The sequence below is a fragment of the Pinus tabuliformis genome, chromosome 6, assembly GCF_031772625.1.
Source record: "Pinus tabuliformis cultivar Carrire ecotype Pingquan chromosome 6, CPIR1, whole genome shotgun sequence".
NCBI classification, from domain to species: domain Eukaryota; kingdom Viridiplantae; phylum Streptophyta; class Pinopsida; order Pinales; family Pinaceae; genus Pinus; species Pinus tabuliformis.
The window spans coordinates 364,193,743-364,217,354 of NC_142292.1; the positions used below are offsets into that span (position 1 = coordinate 364,193,743).

Here is a 23,612-nt window from a genome sequence, read left to right on the forward strand (position 1 = left end):
ACTCTGCCGACCATCTGAGAATGGATCAGTGAGACAAAAACCTCCCACAATGTAGATCGTTACCAGAAAACTAGGTTTACATAGGTGATTACATACACGACACGGATCTGCAGAAATTATTTGCATTATACACATGCAAACTGAGTTTACATTATGAGATGATCCTCAGGCTGATGATGATAGCTGGATGGCAGGAACCAATGTTACTTGGGAGTGGGAGCGACATTTTCAAAAGCTCCCGGTTTGGGAGTGAATCCCGGAGCGATTTTTTAAAAATATATATATATTTTAATTTTTGATTCATATATGTCAACAAAAACATGTAGAATGATGAATTAGATATAAAAAACATAAAAAAAACATAAATTGATCATTGAACCATATCACATCAATCATCTAGAAGTTATAATCTTCATCAACCATGTCCACAAGTTAGTAAATACATATTACAACTGCAACATGTTGAGTCTCGTGAATCATGATTCATCAAATTCAATCTTAAAGTTTCAACTTCAAGCTTTCAAAATTGAAAATTCAATATATAAAATTTATCACCATTGATCACCAAAGTTGTACTTGTAAGCTAAGTTTAACCATTACAAGAAATAATATCTTAGATATTTCTAAGTCCTAACTTCTAATTGTTAACATGAAATGAAATGTTATAAAATGAAACATGAATAATGAAATGAAATGAAACAACTTTAGTCTTTCACGAAGCATCATATTCATAATTCACAATCATTACCAATGATTTATAATTGCCAACTTCAAACTTCAAATTTTCATTGTCACAGTCATATATTGTTTACAAAAAATATCATTATGATATGAAAGAATCAAGAGTCAAGAGTCAAGGACTCAAGACTCAACAGTTACGAAAACTAATAGAAACTAGAAAAGACAAGTAAACTGTAAATCTACATGTGGCCCTTGCCACGAGAGTCTCTAGGAGTATAAGCAGGTTGTGGTGGTCTTCTAGGAGTCTCTCACACAGACCGACGACTAGAACTAGAAGGCACATGCCCTCCACGTAAGGGTGTAGATGGAGGTGGCGACAACAAAGGAACAAGACTCGGAACTGGAGCACTGCTACTGGATGGTGGAGGTGGAGGTGGAGGTGGAGGTGGCATGGCTGCTGCAGCTGCAGCTGCTTCATCTTCATCCCTTATAAGTTCCTCTTCCAGTTCTTCAAGATGCACTATACCATTCTCCAAATTGTCATCCTCTGGGTGATTGTCCCAAATTTTATATGTGGGATCCTCATAAGCCTGATCACAGTAATGACTCAACAACCTCAAGTTGTAGTGCACATAAACCAAGATTTCTGCTCGGTTTTCATTGAGTCAGTTTCTTTCCACATTATGTATGAAGCTATAGGTGCTCCAACACCTCTCTGCAGAAGAAGTATTTACAACCTGTGATAGAACTTTTTTTGCCAATTTTGGCAAAAGTCCATGGCCACCATATGTTTCCCACCATGTGAGAGCATCAAATCTGTCTCTGTCTTCCATTGCATGGAAGGTACCAAACAAACCAGTGCCACTAAAGTATTTTCCTATTTCAAGGCGCACAACTGCACATTCCTCCCTGTCAGGTATCAACTTTTCTAATGCTTGCAAATATCCACTAGTTACCTCTGCATCTAAATGGGGTTTGGTCCTAATCCCACCCCCTGGTGCAGGTTGGCCCAACCAAGATGTAGAGTAGTATTTTGGCGTAAGGATATACGCCAAGCAATGTAGTGGAAGATTAAGTCTATTCCACCGTTCACACACACAATCATGAATCAGTTTGTACAAGTCAAGATCTCTGTTATGAACAATATCTTTTATTTGCCCCAACATGGTATCCATCTGCTCATACACCTCGCCAATCACTGGTTTTTCTGTGTCTGCAAACCGAATCATGTGATAAATGGGCTTGGTGAAATCCAATACTTGCCTCACACTTGTCCAAAACTGACCATCAAGAGCGGCCTCCTCCACCAGTTCAAAACCTCGCCTGTCAGCTGCATTTGTAGCCCTTTCCTTTAATACCTGCCAATGTGGACTTGATACCATGCTAGCCAATGACTCTCTTACCTTCAAAAGGCGCCTGAAGGTGAGGTAATAGCTATCAAATCTGGTCTTCGCAATTTTCAACAACTCCAATCTCGAGTGACTGTGGAAAAGGCCATGGGTATTGCTATGATTTGTAATAAATTTTATCATTTGTTTGCCTTTCTTGTACAAATCACCAATCCATTTGTATTGTGCATTTTTGTTCTTGACAACATCATGCATCAGGAGGTTCAATGTGTGAACCAAACATCCAGACCAAAATATGTTGGGGTATTTATCCTCAATAATTGCTCCTGCTGCCTTACAATTAGGAGCATTATCAGTGATGACTTGGATGACATTGTATGGCCCAATACGGTCAATTGTTTCAAGTAATGCTTCTGCAATGTTGATGGCAGTCCTGAACTTGTCTGAGTAATCATGTGTAGTTAGAAAGATGGCACCACTAACAGACATAGCAAGAACACTTATCAATGGCTTGCCTTTTACATTTGTCCATCCATCAGATACAATGGACACCCCATGGTTAGTCCAAGAACTTGTCATTCTATTCAAAGAATGTGATATTTTTGCTTTTTCATGATCAAGTCCAACGGTTCTTGCCTTGTCATACCCAGGGCTCTTGTATCCTTTAGGGGCATCATTTATGGCAGAAACCATTTCGTGCCAATAAGGTGAGCGAAGAACATTGAATGGTATCCCACATGCATAGAGAAACCTGTAAACTTTTGAATCCACATCATTCCTACACCCATCATCAAGGAAACCTGATATGGTTCTACGCCTTAAAGCTGATGACCCTGTGCCTCCATATCCACTGCCTTGGGAGGATGCTGAAGGAGTTCTTTGTGCTTGTGATTGTGAGCTTGGTTCAAAGAAACCCCTTGATTTTTTTTATTTGTATTGGGCTTCCTCCTCTTCCCTTATGTATTTGGCTCTATCCGCTGCTGACACCGCTGGACAAGTTTTGATTCCTATTTGTTTGTCTCCATCCCATGGCCTTTTCCCGTAGAGGTGTTTTCTGGCACAGGTGTATGAACCTGTGTAATCATTGTTGCAATGGGGGCAATGAAATTTAGTGGTTCCACCCCCTTTCCCTGCTTCAGGCCTGTTAACATATTTCCACAATGGGGTTTGGTCTTGTTTAGTTTTTTGAGAGTCATGTTCACCCTCCTCCAACTCCTCCTCATAGGGGTTTTCATCAAATCCACTTTCTCCAGCTTCTTCATCCCCCTCTTCATTTTGGCCCCTCCGTTTCCTACTCTCCAGCACCATAATAACCATAAAAGGGACTGTTAGAGTCGGTCTAGTAGCCCTCCATCAGCGATCAAAGCTCTTTTGCATTTGCATAAGTAGGTGTCTCATCAGTGTCATCTTATTGCATTCCATTAGGCATGCCATAACCCTGATGGAGGAGCTGGTGTCTTTATTCCCCTCTTGGCACTGCTGGATCAAGTTGTTTCAGTCATTAAACTTTTTCAAGGTTACTTGTCTTGTCTTGAGGTCAAAATTTCTAGGTCTAGGGTTTAGGTCAAATTTGTCTTCAAGGTCATGTCTCTGAAGGTCAATAAGTGCCCAGCAAGCCAGAGGGATGATTTTCAAAGTGTTTCTTCGAAAGATTCTATCTTGTGCAGCTAATTTTCACCTTGGATTTAAAAACCCTGTTTTTAAAGCCAAGGTCATTTCTCAAAATTTTGTAAAAATTGTAAAAATTCAAAATGATTCAAAGGACAGCATACAACCCTGGCTCCCTTGCCAGGACCCCTCAGAAGCTATCCCTGCAAAAAAATATCAAGGAAAACATCAATTCAACCAATTTCAGGATAAAAGGAAACCAAAAAGTCAGCAGCATTCAAAGTTTAAAAAGTGTCATGAAAAACATTAGAATGTGGGTTGTGACATGAAATTTATTCAAAGCAAGGCTATAAAGGCTCTATTTCCCTCCATCAAGCTTCATTGTGCATCCAAGTGATAGAGAAATCAGTTGCAAGAGCGTTTGAGTGAATTCGGTGAGTTTGGGAGACGCGCGACCTGTCAGAAGAGCGCGACCCGTCAGGGCACCTCCGCCAGTGCAAATTTTATACGGGCGCGACCCGTCAGGCACACGCGACCTGTTGGGTGAGGCGCGCGACCCATCAGCGTTCCCTCTACACAAAACCGCCAGCAAGCTGTCAAGGAACCTCAAGTTGCTAAATTTTGCAAGGTAGGCCCTCAAATCATGAAAAATTATTGCTTGCTACAGTTCAAGAAGATCATGATTGTATTTTTAAAGGTCTTCATTTTGCAAGTAAAAGTCTCCATTGTGCTTTTGGGCTTGAAGTTGTCAAAATTGCTAGGGTTTATTATGCTGTTTTGAGGTATCCCTTTTCTTTCCTATTGTCCACCTCCCATTACATATTCCTTATCATTTTATTTAAATTTCCCTTCCAAATTTGCTAAGAGCCTTAAACCCTACCTCTCTCCCTAAGTAATTAAAAAAAAAATTAAAACCTTAACCCTACCTCCCATAACATCCTTGTAAGTAAAATTGTATAATGAGTATATGCAATGATTTTTCCCCTAAACTCGTTGTTTCATTATTATTCCCGATTTCCCTTTAAAGTATCCCTTCCCTAACGTTTCCCTTGTGCTACTTGTCCCCTTAAAACAGCATTTTAATCAGCAGTTTTCAAAGCAGAAACAGCAGTACATTTCAGCCACTTTGCTCCTAAAACAATGTCAGAAACCGAAAACAATTATGAGCAAAGTGATGACCATGAGTCAGCTTCAGAGTTTGAGGTACAGAGGAGACCTCACAAGGGTGGAAAGAGCGGTCATCATAGGAGAGAGGAGCCCACCTCTTTGACCGATTTGCAGGCTTGTCCAATTGCAGTCTCATGTTTCCGTTATATGTCTTGTTATGAGTTTTGCGAGAGGATCTCTCAGATTCAGCATCACAGGGAGTTGGCTCGCTTGTTTGTTCTGCATTTGCATGATGGGCATGTGAACCTTGCAGGGGTGGATTTTACATTGACACCTGAGATGATTGCTCAAGCAACAGGGATACCAAATGTTGGAGAAGTGTGGAACAAGCGCAAAATATTGGACAGTGTTCAGTTTGAGCCTTACATCAAACCTGCATTTATGAGACAAGTGACGGGTGTATTTCCTTTCAGATTTTTGAGGAATGAGTATGCTCCTTTGATGAGGCTTATCATGCGTTATTTCACCTGTGAGGGCAGATTTTCACTTGTGTATTCATACCATATTCGCTTATTGATGCATTTCACACGGGTACGGATGATGAACATCCCGGTTTTCTTGTGCCAGAATATTGAGAGGATGGTGCCTTTGATGCAGAGGAAGAGCCCAACACAACAATATAGGAGCCTCTATCATTATGGTTTGATTCAGCTTGTGGTCATACATCAGTTGGCTCAGCATGGCATCCCATGGGAGGAGTTTATCTCTCGTGAGTTCTTCACAGCACCACCACCACATCCTGAGATTGTTCATGAGGAGGGAGGACCATCACAACAGCATGATATCCCTGAGGCTAGACATGTCAGTTCTCCTCCATTGGTCACTTATCAGAGAGGCCACAGGGCCCTATTTGCAGCAGCTAGGCGAGTATTTTCTCCACACCAGGTGGAAGGGGTCTCGCCTTCTTCATCAGCACCACGAGTGTTATCTCCACACCAGGTGGAAGGGGCCTCGTCTCCGACAGCAGCACAGGTATCAGAGAGGGGCAAACAGCCCAGGATTGATGAGGGGCCATCAGGTGTTCCAGATATAGAGCTTGTTGATCTTGATATCAGTTCTCCTAGCCTAGAGTCAAAGGAGATCATTCAGCACCTTAGAGCTGAAAATGATGCATTGTAGAAGAGATTAGAAGGGGCACAATGGACCATCACCTACTTGGAGCAGCGCAACAAGCAACTTGAGGAGGAGCACACTCTAGATGAGTTGCGGAGGATCCATGAGGACCGCAACTTGGCTCGAAAGAGACCCGGCGATTTGGTGCCCGTTGAGCGAGAGGCTATGCTTCTTCGGGTCAATGCTCATTTGGAGAGGTCGCTGGCCAAGGCCAACCAGGATAAGGACTTGCTCAGGAACATGAAAAATCATTATTGGGCGCGGATGCATGTATGCAAGGCGAAAATGAAAGTGCTCCAAAGGAAGTTGGCCAAAGCACAAAAACGAAGGAAAAGGCCCGACCCCCTCCACATCTTGGCTGAGGCTTCTTTGAAGGAGCATGATACTAGATAACTCAACTCCAGCACAAATTCCAAAAAATTTTGAGTATTTTGGGTCATTTTTTATTTTTCTGGCAAAAAACAGGTTTTCCTCCCTGACGGCGCGCGACCCTTTCGTTTGGCAACTCCATTTTGGAAAAACTCAGCATTTCTGGATTTGTCATGGAAAGTTACACTTGCTCAGCCATTACTAAGAAATTTCACCAAGTTTTGGGCCTCCAGAAAGTCAAAAAACAAGCAAAAAATGACTTTCTGCCACATTTTTGACACACAGGAAGCAGTCTTGGGAGATTGCAATTTTGGAGGGGCAAATGATCACCAAATTCAGAAATTCCACTTGGGTTGGAAAGTAGACATCCAGACCTTTCCAACAAGCCCACTTTTGCCTCATTTGGACACCTGCAAGTGCCTCAAAAGTGCCTCCAAAGGCGCGCGACCCGTCCAGGAATTGCGCGCGACCCATCAGGCAGTTTGCACAGGAAATCAACCTACAGCTCAGCAAAGCGCAGTTTGACTGGATTTGACTTTTTGGGAGTTGATTTTCATCCTCCTTGTTGTAAATGATGTAATTTTTATGATGTTTAGGCACTTATTTATCTCTTCTAGAAGATTCATTCATCAGATAGGTAAAATGTAATGAATGAATTGGTTTCCTAGCTTATAGAGGCAAGTTGTTTTGATTGCCTAGTTTTCAGTGCTTAGTTTAGAATTGGTTGAAACAACTCCTAGGATAGTGAGCTCGACCCCTAGAGGCAGGGAAAGATGTTAGATGGCCTATATTATGTACTTTCTTGCTCATTTTCATGGTTGGACTCTTGAGGGAGAAGCTATTATTGTATTATTTACTGTATCTCTGCAATTTTTGGCAAAGGAAGACCAGGGTTTTGCAGTCCTTTTTGGGATTCTTGTGGTCACATGTATTGATGGTGTGTTTCTCTTTGTACTTGTAAGTGTGTTATGTGAATCATTTCCTTACTTTTCCTTCTTCAAATTAGGCAAATGAAGTGTTAAAGTAGAATTCATGACTGTCATGCTCTGCTTTTAAGTTTGCTTAATATCAATGTTTTCAACTGTTTAAGGGGAATTCAAGGTTATTGCTTGCTCTCCTTAACTCCTCACCGGTCATTCTCATCCATCCACCTCTATCAAAGGCATTAATACTGTCTCCTACCTTGCCCCAAAGAACCCCCTGCGGAAACTGTGTCCAATCCCCGCACCCGAAATTGCCATTCCCCAATTTTCCACCAAAAACCTAAAAATCCCAAATCAAACCTCTTGATCAGTTTACTAGCCTAAAATCAGTGTTTCCCTATTGGTTATCTCGCCCATTGAAGATCTTTACCGAGATAAACCGGAGAGAGCCCTCTCCTGCCCCGTAGGGCTAGCTACGAGGCTAAGTGGTTTGATGTTGCCTTGGAGTTTACCTTTTTCAGCCTGAGGTGAAATTTCAAGCGCTAACAGGGACCAAGAAGAGGAAAATGCCAAGAAATATAGCCAGGTCCATGATGTTTGATATTTGTAGGCTTTTGAATCTGCAAATTAATTTAATTTATTTAGATTAATTAATTTAATTTATTTAGATTAATTAATTTAATTTATTAATTTAATTTAGATTCATGATTTTTTAACTAAATAAAGTTAATAAACTAAATTAAACTAAATTAAACTAACTAAACTAACTAAATTACTAAGTTACTAATCTCTTTGCAGGCTGGCTCCTTGCTCCTCGGCACTTGCTCCTTGCTTCTCCTCGCTCCTTTGCTCTTGCTCTCCAGCTTCTACTCAACTCATTCAAGTGATAATGAAATTTTTTTTGCTCCATTGTGTTTTTAAAACATAATTTTTTTTTAAATATTGATTTTTTTTTCGCATCTGCGATTTTTTTCAGCCCGGATCGCTCTTAGCGTCGGTCGAATGGCTCCCGGAGCGAAAATTTAATGCTCGGGAGCAATCGGGAGCAATCACTCCCTGATCGCTCCCAAGCTGTAATTTTCGCTCCAGGAGCGACGCTCCCAATTTTGGCAAGGAGCGCAAATTTTTTTATCGGGAGTGCGCTCCTGACCCGCTCTGGCCCGGAGCGCGGATTGGGAGCGGGTTCGAGGGGGGGGGAGCGCTGCCCCGCAACTCTGGCAGGGACACATTGATCAGGGACTATCCCTTTTGCGAAAAAGGGGGTGTACTGCTATGGGTAGTTGACACGTAGTGGTCAACACAGTCATTTGGTCCTTAATTGATATAAAGCAAGTAAGTTGACTCCATAAGGCACTGGTCTCATTGATAATTAAATCTAATCTCTAAAAGCTTGCTAAATCAACCAAGTGGCTAGGCCATTCAATCGTGTCTCCCGGACTCGTTGGTTGCCAACTTGTCTTTCATTTGTATCGTCTATAGGGACTACCCCCCTTAGTGTGTTGTTGGGAGACAGCTAGAATGGTGTGGGCGGGGATTGGAGTGATAGCCCCCGCCTTGAGTCATTGTCGCACTGTGCTTGTACAATCTGAGCGAAAACAAGACAGAAGATTGCCAAGGCAACATTGGATAATTTTTCTAAGTGCCCCTAGGGTTGAACTTTATTCAAGGACTTGAGTATCTTGGAATGCAGGTTTGGAAGGTAACACAAAAGAAAAGGAGAGAGGATTATTGTTCAATTTTTGAGTGATGTAATTTCTCTATACATAGTAGAGAGAGGGAGAAGTATGTTGGGTAAGTCTCGATTACCTAATCACTAATGGCTATAATAATTTAATATTTAAGTCATAATCACATCACTTTATTAAATAGACTCTTCATAGATCATCTATTATGACTTTATTACATAACAAATGTACATTTAACGTATGTCATATCTAACAGGATCCTTGGCTGGTGCACACAGCTGCGTGAAGCTGCAGTTTGTGTGCAGTTGTTTCCATCTGCACATGGATCATAAAGATAGCAAGCTCTCTGATTACATGTAGCCTTTCTTTGCCTGACTCATGATTCTCCTACTATTTTTTTAAATTTCTTAACTAGAATTATAACATAAATCCAACAGATTCTTTTTGTCAACTGTTGCATTGGTTATGATCATTAATAATTACCTTCACTTGTTTACATTGTTGAGACTCAAAAACCTATATTTTGATACCTTTGAATTTCTCTTTAAACTCTGAGAAGTTTTCAAACTATTCTTTTCTTGAATATATGAGATTATACCATTTGTAAATATATCCTGAAGTTTTGTCTTAAATATCCACTTATTCACAGCCTTCTTTTCATATCATAAAAACACATCTCTGGGTCCGTTATTTTGACTTGCAACCATTCACTTAGTTCAGAATTGTTATCAATCAATCAAGGATAAAAAATTATCTGGTTTTTAAAAATCTTATACGAGATGCAGGGCCAAAGTATTTCTAAGAAATGTATAGCCTTATCCTGAACATGAACTGAACTTCCTACTGGCCAGGAAGTCACAACCGTAACATGGCCAGGGTTGATGGTCTGAGTGACATGTAACTATATTCTAGTTACAGTTTGCTTCCATAGGGAATTAGTCAAATTCATGACACTACCTCAGTTGGATATTGGAACTACCCAGCAAGATAGAAACTGATAAATTTATTATTTAACAAATATTCGGTCCTTTTGTTTGAAGTCCTGAATAGTTGTTTTCGATATTATGCAGGATATTAGGAACAGGACTTTCTTAGAAGCTCAACAAACTCCGACTTCAACAGATTTAATCACAGAGGTAGCACAGAAGCTTGTGAGCTTTGCTTTTTACTTCTTATGTATTCTTTCATTACAAATTCTTTGTGATAAGCATATATCTATTTCCCAACTTTACTTTAAAAAAATAATCTTATGGGCTATATTTTGCATCTATTTCCCTCTATCTGTCAGATTGGGCCCACACTGTACAGTAATGTGATCCATTATGTGTAACATTGATTCACTTTGTCGGCTTTTGTTGGTTTGAGACAATATTAAATTTGTTTGGTATGTAGGTGGTACCACGTTATGAACATGGGGAGCTTGTCATAAAAAATTTTAAATCACATTTGACTAAAGCTAAGCCACAAGATTTTCACTGCAGTCGTGATTCTGAAGTTGATAATGTAACAGATGTCAGCAAAGAAGTCATCTACAGTGAGGTAAGATGGCTTAACTTCTAAGTTTAGAAAAAGGATAGAAAAAAATGTTTCAAGTTATATTGCATTTATAATGTATTTGTAAGTCAAAAATAGATGATAGAGTGGCAATGTCTATTATCTGTCTTTCCTCCGACTGGTTATCAATGGATATACAACTTGGTCAGTGACAATCACGTTAGGATGTTAGCTTTCTATTAATTGGTGTCACAACCTTCTACTGGAGGGAAGATTCATTGTTTGACCATATTAAATCTCCCCTACTAGTTTTATTGAATAAATGTATTTCATATTTGTTCTCTCCATTTAGCACTTCTCCTTGTGTGAATTTGCACAACATTGTAAATGTGGAAAACCTTAGAACAATAATGAACAAAATCCAGATGCTATATTATACCAGATGAAAAGCCTACATACCTAGAGAAAGTGCCATCTACACTAGCTTGTGAAATGTTTTTCTGTTGGAATTGTTGGGTTAATGAAGTTTGTTTTCTTTCCTTCCTAAATAACTTGCCTTTCTTCTCTTATATAGTCTTTTTTCTTGTAATGAAGGGGAGTGTAAAGATGGTTCCTAGCTGATAATCCAATTAAACTGTTTAATGCTGTTCATAATGTATACTGTCTTCCAAACTTTTGCAGACATTATTTGCATCTGGTGTTTCTTGGCGTCTTAAGGTAATATAATAGTCTTACACATTATAGTTATTGAGCGATTTCATCATGTGCTATTATAATAAATTTTCAGCTTTGGAATTGTTAGGTATATCCTAATGGTAGTGCTGCCTCTAAGGGAAAACACATCTCAGTTTTTATGGAGGTATATTAAGTTTCATATGCTTTAGTCAATGTAGAAGGAATTGATTGGGTAAAACTATTCCTTTTTTGAGTTGGAGTTACTTAAAAGATCAAGGTTGTTCTCTGCATTTAGATGCTTGAAGGAAATACGGAACCATCTACTTATGAATATGGCATTGAGATGCTACATCGAAGTCATCCACACCAAAATATTTTGCGAAGCTTTTCATCTGACTTTGAGGTAAATATAGTTTGATCTGATGGATATAACCTAATTATCATAGGCGTTCAGCTGAAACTATATTCTTTTGCATTATCCTGTATTATTTATTTATCATTTTTTTCATTTCTAATTTTTCTTTTGTATTTTCAGGTGGGTGCATGTTGGGGTTGCCATCAATTCTTCCAAATAGATCTTCTTGAAAAAGAAGGCTACCTTCTTCCTGAGGAAAATGTCATTACATTTCGTTTTCATGTCAAAGCTCTCACGTAAGTTACCTTTGATTACCAACAATCATTTTTGTTACTATGAGAGTTGCTTACAACTAGTTCTCTATTTACCTGGAACTTTATGCAACAGATCAACTGTAACTCAATACTGGTTTATTTTGTTATCAGTTAAATAAAAATTTCATGAAAGAAAGAATTCATATTAATGTCTACAAATAACCAAAATAGGTCAGTGGGATTCAAGTACAAAGTCATGCAATAGAAACAAAAGTAGTGCAAAAGCAACTCCTTCCTAAAAGGCTTAATAAAACACGAAGGGTATAACATTAAAAACTTACAAAGAAAAGAAAATTCTGAGCAAGTGGAGATAACCACATAAAATGTTTCCTTCCATTTGCACAAGTGGAGATAACCAAAGAATGTCTTGGAGAATGGCATGAACAAAATGGTTGGACTAGTAGTCTAATGGGAAATTCTTCGAGGTATACGAGTATGCTGTGTTTAAAACAAATGCATCTCTCCTAGCATCCAAGGCCAAATGATCCTTTGTACAATAAAGAAGATGGTAATCTGTCCACTTTTGCAGGTCCTGAAGGAATTGTGGCAATCAGTGACTCCTGTCTAAACATTTGCAGGGGGCCTACTACCCATCGTTTCAGCAGGGGTGTACATGTACCTTTTCATTTTTGACAGAAACATTGCAAGTCGAAAGAATGCAAGTCAAATTCCCTATATGTTAATTTTCGGTAGCATCGGATGTGCTCTAAGCCTCAAAATTTGCAGGGAGGCTAAGACACATGTATTCTAGAATACCCAGAAATCATTTTGGGAAATTCCACCTGGAGACAGTTTTATTAAAATAATTAACTATTTTTAATGGATACCTAAGTCTAATCTCTGGGAAATTAAAATAATTAAAGGGTATTAATTAAAGTGGGTGTGAAATTTCTAGAAGAAGACAAGGATGAAGTCAAAATGATCTGATCCATTGATTAGAATTTAATCTAGGCCATTGATTACTCAACAAGAAGATTATAAGGAGGACTTCGACGGGCATTTGGAAGATACATCGAGTGAGCAATCAAGAGATCGATTTTCTCAAGAGAGCAGCATAGCAGTTGCTGGAGAGGTCATCGAGGAGATTTCTTGCAGTGAGGGGCAGGGATAGTTTTCCAGTTGGAGAGTTTCCTGATCCGGGGATACATTGCAAAGGAGGCAGAGAGAGATCCAGAAGAGGCATTGCAGAGCCACGCTGGGTAGCGTAGAGCCATGCTAAGGCAGCGCAGAGCCTAAGAGGAGATTCGAAATTTGCTGGAGAGTCGAGTTCTAGATCCAAAAGTCGGGGTGTGAGGCCGAAAGGGCAAAGAGTCGAAGTTCCAGAGGCAAATCAACCAGCAAGAAGGGTGACGCAAAGACTAGTAGCTGCGACGCTGAACTGCATAGGCTGACGCAAAGGCAGTGCAGAAACAGTGTGGGGCTTGTCATCCAGAGCCTGGATCAATATTGAATCTCCAGTGATAGTTTAAGGTATTTCTCACTAATTTCTTTGTTAGTCAGATTCTTTATATCGGATAGCCAGTAAGGCATCCAAAGATTGTATTCAAAAACTACTGCATAATAATACAAACCCTTAGTTGATGCACCAAGTTTCTTGCATTGGGTTTTTTCGGGGACATTTGTCCAAAAACAATGGTGTCACTTGTGTGTGTGTTATTTCTTCTTGCTCAGTTCTTGTTTCCGCATATAATTTAATTAGTGAAGGTTACAATCGTATTTACTTCAATATTTACAGTGTAACACAGTAAATAACTTGCATGAATTAACATGTAGGAGAAGTAATATTAGTTTGTTGCAATAGGGATTTGGGTCTCCAAATTTTTACGTGGTATCAAAGCGCAGGTGAAGCAAGAGAGCAGATCGGAAGATCCCAACGTTGAAGAGGAGGGAGATCGAAGTGCTGCGTAGGCAGCAAATCAAATCCTTAGAGGGATTGCGTAGTCCAGGCCAGGAGGGCAAGATTCTCGAGGAAAATCTCTCTCTGAGTGAGTTGACAGAGAGGTAAGATTTCAAGTTCGTGATTTGTTAGTGGCAGAGGGAGCAACGCAGTAGGAGATTCAGTGTTGAGAAATCTTTTGGTGGGACGCAGTTTTCTGGAGCAATTGTTGGGGCAGAGAAAAATGTCAGAAGAGGGAAGAAGACAATTTTTGAGGGAATTTCTTCCTCAGTGAATTATGAGCCAACGAATTCTATTTCTCAGTTGATGAGCAGCGGTAGCGAGAAGCAAATCTACTAACTCTAGCAGGGAGTGCATAGGCTAGCCTAGCAGCAACGCAGAGGAGAGGAGAAGTTCAACTTTTTGTTGGCAGAAATGGCAGCTAATGGGCTGAGAGATCAAGATATGTTGGAAGGAGCATCCAACTATGTGATCCGGAAGGCTAGGATCTCCTGCCTTCTAGATGAGCATGATCTCAAAACCTATGTTGATAGTGTGGTAGTTGAACCTGCCGATGCAGATCCGCTCAAGAAGTACAAGGCTGAGATGGCGAAGGCCAAGCGGTTGCTCCTCGACAGAGTGAGGGATCACGTTGTATGTTAGATTGTTGGCAAAGGGATGGCCAAAGAGATGTGGGATTCCTTGGATACATTGTATCAAGGATCTTCCGAGTAGCGGGAGATGTACTTGGAGGAGAAAATGAGATCTACAAGGATGCAGAAGGGGGAACGCATTGATCCGTTCCTATCGAAGCTCTAGGAAGTCCGAGATCAGTTGGCAGTTGCAGGATCAGTGCCTCAGCCTACAGAGATGGTGAGGTTAGCCCTGAATTCAGTCTCAGAAGAATAGAAAGTATTTGTCCAAAGAATCCTGGGCAGAGAGAAATCATCAAATTGGGAAGAGATTTGGACCACTCTTCAACAGCAAAAGATGAGGCGAGACTTAGTCAAGTGCAAACTTGATGGCAACAGCAGCAGTGGGACGGAGCCCAAGGAGGAGGAGGAGAATGTAGCCCTTGCATGAAAGGGACAACAGGAGCAGCAAAGGCGGAAGAAGGACGTCTTGAAGATGCAAATGTTTCCGGTGTGGTGAATTTGGCCACTACGCTACGCAGTGTCCTCTCAAGAAGAAGAAAAAGGATGAGAAACATGATCCGTAGGCTGCAACTGCAAAGATCGAGGAGGAGGAGTTTGCCATGATTGCCCAGATACCTCCAGGGGAGAGGTGGGGTGATCTAGTATTGTAGTTCGAAAGAAATGCAGATGGGCAGGGTCCATTGAGGAGTCCACCTCATGGATCAATACCTTGCTACGGGAGCCCATATTAGTTGGTGTAGAGGAATGTCTGACTGACCGTTGCAGTGGCTAGGAGCGCCAAAGACTGAGCAACACAGAGCAGAGTTGGTAGCAGTGCAGTTGGCACAATGCAGAGTCAACAATAACACAAAGACTTAAGAGGGTCAGCGCAAAGATTAATTAGCAGCAATCAGAACTCCAGTAATAGATACATCATGCTAAACACCCTTGGTTCAATATTTTGGATGTTTTTCTGTTGCAATAGCAACAGAGCTGCAATGCAAATGCAGTTGTCAATAGAAACACTAATGCAACATTTGTGCACTAGTTGGTGGATAGTAATGTTAGACATTAGCAGCGCAGAGGGAGATGTTACAAAGTCAGGGTGATGCTTCAACAGGTTGCATTACTAGAGCACATTCCTCGCTAAGAGGGAGTGTTGATTTCCGGTAGCATCAGATGTGCTCTAAGCCTCAAAATTTGCAAGGAGGCTAGGACACATGTATTCCATAATACCCAGAAATCATTTTGGGAAATTCCACCCAGAGACAGTTTTATTAAAATATTTAATTATTTTTATTGGATGCCTAAGTCTAAACTTAGGAAATTAAAACAATTAAACTGGGTGTGAAACTTCTAGAAGAAGACGAGGATCAAGTCAAAATGATCTGAGCCATTGATTAGAATCTAATTTGGGCCATTGATTACTCAACAAGAAGATTATAAGGAGGACTTCGATGGGCATTTGGAAGACACATCGAGTGAGAGATCAAGAGATCGATTTTCTCAAGAAAGAAACGCAACAGTTGCTGGAGAGGTCATCGAGGAGATTTCTTGCAGTGAGGGGCAGGTATAGTTTTCCGGTTAGAGAGTTTCCTAATCCGGGGATACATTGCAAAGGAGGCAGAGAGAGATCCATAAGAGGCAGCGCAGAGCCTAAGAGGAGATTCAAAATTTGCTAGAAAGTCGAGTTCTAGAGGCAGAAGTCGGGGTGTGAGACCAGAAGGGTAGATATTCGAAGTTCCAGTGGCAAATCGACCAGCAAGAAGGGTGACGCAGAGCCTAGTAGCTGTGACACTGAATTGCGTAGGTTGATGCAGAGGCAGTGTAGAAGCAGTGTGGGGCTTGTCATCCAGAGCCTGGATCAATATTGAATCTCCAGTGATAGTGTGAGGTATTTCTCACTAATTTCTCTGCCAGTTAGATTCTCGATATCAGATAGCCAGTAAGGCATCCAAAGATTGTATTAAGAAACTACTACATAATAATACAAACCCTCAGTTGCTACACCGGTTTTCTCGAATCAGATTTTTCCCGGGACATTTGTCCAAAAACAACGGTGTCACTTGTGTGTGTGTTGCTTCTTCTTGCTCAGTTCTTATTTCCGCATATAATTTAATTACTGAAGGTTACAATCGTATTTACTTCAATATTTATAGTTTAACATAGTAAATAACTTGCATGAATTAACAAGTAGGATAAGTAATATCAGTTTGTTGCAGTAGGGATTTGGGTCTCCAAATTTTCACATTGTAATCCATGTGGAGACCCTATATTATGATATCCCAGGCCTGTTATGGTCGGCCATGATTGGTCCCTTTGGGCTAAATCCGTAGTCCTTCTATCATGTATATGATCAAAGGGGTTTGGATGGATCTAATTGGGACACATGGTTTGTGGGAGCCTTGGCTATGTAGGGGTGATGACTAGTATATGGGCCATTCCAACCCATGTTGAGTGCACCTATTTCTTACTGCATGCTTGAGTCATAGACTCTATATATGTCCTTAGCATTGGTGAAGTATTATTCATACAGTTTTCAACATGGTAGTCTCACAGTGTCAACATTTCACATTTCCCAAGGTAGTACACATTTCCTAATGCATGTTGTCTTGGAAGTCAAAAGTCAACTTAGTCTCAAAATGCTCAAGATGAAGAGATGACATGCATGAGATCTTGATAAATTTTGATAAGCAATACATACAAAATATTCTAGAAAATAATTTGGACAAAACCCAGGTAGCATATTCTCCAAATTCTCTAGGGAATTAGAGATCCTCATTATTGATGATCACATGGCACATGTGGGTGAATTTGTGGCAACGTGGGGCTCAGACTAGCTGTTGGGGCTAGTGGCACATGGATTATGGTAAAAAAATCAGCCATGTTTCAAGAATCAAGTCAAAATCAGTAAGTAAATTTATTAATGTCCAAATGATTACCACAAAAGTAGTCATTAGCGAGGGATAGGCCGAGTTGCTTCCAGGAGGTCAGATCAGGTAGTAGAAGTGAAGGAATAAATTTACTGGAGGTTTGCTAATTTATGGCAACCAGTTGTATCACAGATTTTAAACACCAGTAGCGTGGATTAGTTTGGCTATAACATGTTCGCACAGATCATCAGGTTGTAGATATACTCACGAAGGCCTTAAGTAAGGCAAAGTTTGTCTACTTCAGGGAGCAGATGGGAGTAGTGGAGAACACCTTCCTCGCTAAGAGGGAGTGTTAATTTTTGGTAGCAGCAGACAGGTGTTCTAGTCTCTATGGTGTCTAAGAGGTTAAGGAACACGAGATCTCTAAAACCCAAAAAGGCTTCACTAGAGAAGTCTTAGAAACACTTCAATTAGATTAATTGACCAATAATTAAATATTTCTTAAGTCTTAGGAAAATTGGTTATTAAATCTGATTAATTAGGGAAAACCGATTTTTCTCGAGACTTTTGAAAAAGTGATTTGGAGTCAAGATGATCATAGCCATCGATTGAGATGTGATCATGGTCGTTGGTTGCCCAACAGAAGATTATAAGAGCAGGGTCAATGGGGTTGGAGAAACGTAAGAGAAAGAGTTTGGCAGTTTGACTACCCTGTTGCAGTGATTCAACAAGGGTGTAGTTGAAGCTAGGGAGACACCGAGTACCGGGGTTTCAACAATGAGAATTTCCCAAGAAATTCTCTGGAGGCCTAGACAGGTAGTGTGAGTAGCTAGTTCCCAGTGTGAGTTGCAGGAGAAGTATATCATTTCCACTTGCCGGAAAAGTTGTCAGAAGGAAGTGCCAGTAGCTTCAAGAGGCAGAGGGAGGTAGAATGACTTGCAAGGAGGAGTCTTGAAGGCTATACGAATTTCCCAAAGGCTGTAGTGTGCATTCTAGGCAGATAGTGCAAGTGCCACACTGGAGTGTGAGTGGCTTGGAGGGGGTTAGATCGATTTGTTGGAGGGAAAATCGATTTCCCAGATGTTTTCCAGTTAAGATAAAATTGTATGCTAGACCTTTTCCAAAAAGGCAAAGCAACCGTAATTCTCTATTTTGCTGAAGAATAACATAAACCCTCAACTACTTTATTGGTTTTCCCTTTAGGATTTTTCTAGGGATGATTGTCCAAAATAATGGTGTCAAAATTATTGTGTGTGCATTGTTTTCTCAGTTCCAGTATTTTATTTTCCATGGTGTTTTTATTTGTGAAGAATTTTAGTCTGAGTTATTTGATATTTGTCATTAATGATTAACAGAAGACAAATAAACAATATAATTTAGGAGAATAATTTCCGGTCGCTGCAATTCGTGGAAATTTCACAATCCTTTACGACCTAGCCAAGTCCTTTTGGCTTCAAAGGTGAATTACATTTATCTCCTCTGGTTGACCTAGCCAAGTCCTTCTGGCTTCTCAGGAGAATATTTGTCCAATATTATAATTTCCTGGGTCATTCACCTCTGGTCAAAGTCCTTTATGACCCAACCAAGTCCTTTTGGCTTCTCAGGTGAGTGTATCCTATAATTTCCCCTGTAATTGCCTTGGGCCATTCACTTTTCTGGTCAAAGTCCTTCATGATCTAGCCAAACCCTTGTGACAACCAAGTCCTTATGGCTCCTTAGGTGAATGTATCCATCTGCCCTAGTCAAAGTCCTTTATGACCCAATGAAAGTCCTTGATGGCTTCAAGAGATGGTCTACCCAATCCTGCAAAGACCTCATCTTTCCCTTTCAATGATGGAGACATTTAGCATCATACTAAGCTCGTGTTTGAAGTATGTCCACAATCTACCCATCTGTGGATATGTATTGGAGCACTACTGCTCTCTACATCATGTCTCAAATGAAGTGACCCAACCATGTATGTAATATTCCTAAATTAACAACAAATACCAAGCAATGAACTATGAATAGAAAAACGAATCAAAACCACGAACACAAATTAAAACACAATGAATCCAGTAATATAAAATGAGCCATTTTATTAAATTTCCAGGAAAGAGTACATATAATGAGTTGAAATGATAGAACTTGGGCTTGTTATGAAAGATGAGAAAAACCCAAGAAAGATAGTCCAAACCCAATTGTGGAAGTGTCCCCGGAGTGATCTGTGCAATACCCATAAATAATTTATCGTTGACTGCTAGCTGGAATGTTGGTATCAGGGCTGAATACTCCTCGGAATGTTCTAAAATTTTAGCCCTAGACTCCTTGCACAAAACTCATAAAAACCAAAAAATGGTTTGGGCTGAATCCAAATGATGAAGAAGCCCTCCGAAGGGGATGCAAGTGGCCCTCTGGCTGGCTATACGCTCTACTGGAATTCTGTCCTATAACTTGCTCAAAAAATTCTGCAAAATTAGCTCCAAGCTTCTCACACCAAACCCTTGTTTTAAGATCCAGCCAGTTCGGATCCGACTCGGCCGAGTTGGTCCAAGCCGGAATTTTTTTTTTCAACCCAGCAGATTAACCGGTTCGGGAGGCCGAGTCATGATTGAACCGGCTGAGTTATTGCATGACTCAGCCGAGTCAGTCATGACTCAGTCAACTCGGCCGGATCCGCATCTACTCGGCCGAGTCAATCAATGCGGCCTGTAACCCAAGAAAAATAGCGATTTTTCATTTTTTTATTTTTTATTTTTAACATTTAGCTAAGTGTTGGGGACTGCAATGTGTTTTATAAATTGGTTAAGTGCTATTTGGGGTCCATTACCCTCTCCCATTGAGGAGTTGATATCTTGGAGCAAGCTTGAGGAGGCAGTTTGTGCTTAGAGGTATTTTTTTTCACTTGTACAAATCTGTTTTTGCTTATTAAATTTTAGGTGCATATCTAGAAAGCCTAGAGAGTGTTTTTTGTGAAAGAAATGAACATTGAATCAATGTTTTTTTTTTCATTTTTAGATTGTTTGCTTTCATTTCCTAGTCAAAAAATGGCACCTAGAGTGAGAGATCATGCTTGGGCATATATTGAAATGGTTGATAGTCAAATGTATTGCAAATTTTGCCAAAGGAAAATTAAGGAAGGTCTTGGGGGCATTAATAGGCTGAAACAACACTTGGCGAGGATTAGAGGCCAAATTACTCCATGTACCTCACCAGAAATTGGGGAGATTAGGAAGCAATTGTTAGCCAGCTTTGAGAAGTTTAAAGAAGATAAGGCTAGGCAAAAAGAGATAGAGGCTGAAATTGGGAGGAAAAGGGACATACAAAAAATGATGGCTACCAACCCCCATTATGATTTTGAGGGTTCTTCCTCTATCCCTCATAATGATGCATCCAACCCTTTCCGATATGTTCCTCCCTCTTTTGGTTCTGTTCAGGATAAGGGAAACAGTAGAATGAAAAAGGGTGATATGACTATCAAAAGTTATTTCACTCCCTCCTCTCCATCAGATGCACATGGTCCTCAAGCTAGTAAAAGTCAAATGCAACCCACTTTAGATGACCATTGGAAGAAAGAATTGAGGGAGACTGCTTATGATTACATAGCTCGATGGTGGTATGATGCTAATATCCCCTTCAATGCTTCCCGTTCACCATATTATGAATCTATGTTTGATGCCATACATGCTGCTGGAAAAGGCTTCAAAGGCCCTACTATGCATGAGCTAAGGGGGTATCATTTGCAGAAAGAAATTGAATCCATTAATGAGTATTTGAAAGATTTCAAGGACTCATGGGCAAGAATGTTGGGTCGGTAATATGCCATTATTATTGTCACTTGTGAACGTTTATTCCACCCATTTCTACCATTCTTCATCATGTCATTTATTATAATTTATTATATAAATCCATTTTATGATGATTTATGCTCTTACATTATTTATTCTCCTTTATTTCTAATAAATTGATGATTATGCATTATTTTACCAATGATAGTTCTAATAAGTTGGTTATAACATTATTCACCATTTTTAGCCTCCAAGGTAACTTCCAGATTGAAGATTTGATTTTTAAATCTGCCTACTCAGAAATTCGCTGGTTTAAGGAGTGACAGTTTTGCGGTTGAGATTATGAGCAAATGAAGACGAACTTGAGAAATCCGGAACATGGGTTTTGTCTAGAACGGGCCCAATTAACTTTGTCAAAGAATGGTTTGCCCAAATTCGGCTTGTACAGGGAGAAACGCAGGGTTCTTTGAGCACGATTTTCTCAGATTTGCAGTTGCGGCCGTCCTCCAAACTTTAGCTGCAAACCCAAATTCGTCTTGCTTTTGTTGAGAGATGAAAGGAAATATATTTTCTTGTTGATCATCTGGTTAGAATCAACCCAAATTTGTAAAACAAATCATGTTGTAATTATCTATGCTCTCTGATCTTTCTCTATTTAAATGAGAACAAAGATCAGAGAGGGGGAGACGTGATGATGGATTTGGGGAATGAGAAATGATGGACAACGATGGTGGATTATTTATGCTGTAATTCTTAAGCTTTTGCTGTTGTAATGATTCCACAACTGGCTGATTAATAAATGATTTGGGAGTGCTGTTCATTTTTCTCATTCTGAAGTAACCCCGCAGCGTCCGCTGGCGGCTAAGGGCCCAGCCTCTGGTGGAGTACGCTGCTGCTGCTGCTGTATATTATCTTTTTGGTTTATGCGTGATTTGTATTATCAGCTTGAATTGGTAATCTGGTGTGTTTTATTATTGCAGTTCTGTTATATTTCATATATCGTTCTCTGCAACAAGAAAGTCGTAATGTGCATTCTGATCTTATAACGTATTGCTATCTCTTTAAAGTCGTTAATGTAACATTGATGTTCTCTACAGAATGCTATTGTTATTTAATTGCGAAGTAATCAAGCTGCAACCTTCTTAAGTTGGTATTATTGTATTTGTCCATGGTTTATACTTCATACGATTGTTGTTCAATTGACATTGTGGTTCCATCATGAATTGTAATCGTTACCCTTTCTAACCAGGATTAATACTTGCGTATCAGACTCAAATTACCGTTTCATAATATCCCTGTACGCTGTGTGTATTATTTATTTTAGCACCGTAGGCTGTTCCATACTTCATTTCTAATTAGTTGCCATTCTATTTCCGTTTGTTGTCTGATTTATTTGATTTGGCTTGGTTGTTGTTTGCTTCCATTAAATTAGAGTTTGCCGTTCAGTTCTTTTAATTCCAGTTGCTATTCCATTTACGGCCGTTCCATTTTAGACTTGCTATTCCATTTCCTGTTTGTTGTTCTATTTTACTTTCTGCTGTCCATTTACTTGCATTCATTGCTTTGGTGTGAGAGAAGGTCCAAGGCTGTCGTGAGCCTCAGCAAATGCTACCACGCTCCCTGATCCATGGTCCATGCTCTAATTTCCTTTCCATCAGTTTCTAGAGGGATGGGTTATCGCTTCCGCACCCTTGACTGATAAGCTGTCTTGTGTGATTTTATCCTTTTGAAGTAATTTAATCATAGTTTAGCATCCGTCTACTCTTGTGTTCTCTGAACGTTGTACTACTAAACATTACTCTTAAGTAAATAGCCGCCTCAGACAGAGTACACTCGTCCCTGGGTTGATAATTAATGTGAGGTAATTAGGAGTTCACAAGACACCTTTTTATCGCTCCACATTTTGACGCCGTTGCCGGGGAGAGTGTAGCCATTTCTAAAGAGTAGTGTGGATCTGATGAGTGCCTGCTAGGGAAGAGTTGGATCTTAAAAACGGAAGGTAAGAACCTGCGTACGGAGCATGTAAAAGCCCTGCTCCCCCGTCCGCTTTCCAGCAGGACTGTTAAAGAACCTAGAGTAGAAATAGATGTTTGAATTTTTGTGTGAATGATTAGGAAAAAGATAGAAATTTTTAAAAAATGAATTACATGATCTCACGCAAGTGGTGATGTAAGCACCACCCATTTCACTAACCGATTGACAGGAACATTTGAAGAAGGAGCCTCGAAGAAACACATGAAGAACATCTTAAGCTATGGTAAGAAATGGCTCACGTTTCTACTTTTGAATTTCCTATCAAAGATCTAGGAGGAGTGACACAAATGCACATAATTCCCCCATCTTTACCAAATTTTCATGGTTTAGCAAATGAAGATCCAGATACATTTTTATTTGAAGAGGATATGATTATTGTACTAATGATCAAAGATTGAAAGTGTTTCCTCTTACTCTAAAAGGAGCAGCTCTCCGATGGTTCATGAGCCTAGGTGGGAATTGCATCCAATCATGGGAGGACATGAAGAACATATTCTTGAAGAAGTACCAAGACTATTGCAAAGCCAATGAAGATATTTTCTATATGATACAAGGGGAAGATGAAAGTTTGGAGGACTATGTAGATCGATTTCATTATAACCTTCAAAAATCAAAGCATAAGCATTTGGAAAAAGAGATCTTAAAAACACTCCTTCTTAAAGGAATCAAAGATGAATTTTTAGAACTTTTAAAT

The 23,612-nt window shown here is 39.9% G+C and overlaps 1 protein-coding gene across 1 annotated transcript in view; it reads left to right on the forward strand.

Annotated features, from left to right (window-relative positions):
• Nucleotides 1-23,612, forward strand: part of LOC149258807 (uncharacterized) — a 408,511-nt gene that overhangs the window by 350,651 nt on the left and 34,248 nt on the right. The window contains exons 11-16 of the mRNA XM_089416332.1: nt 9,966-10,031; nt 10,288-10,434; nt 11,071-11,106; nt 11,192-11,248; nt 11,360-11,467; nt 11,600-11,715. Coding sequence (XP_089272458.1) covers nt 9,966-10,031; nt 10,288-10,434; nt 11,071-11,106; nt 11,192-11,248; nt 11,360-11,467; nt 11,600-11,715 — 530 coding nt within the window. The remainder of the gene's footprint in view (nt 1-9,965; nt 10,032-10,287; nt 10,435-11,070; nt 11,107-11,191; nt 11,249-11,359; nt 11,468-11,599; nt 11,716-23,612) is intronic.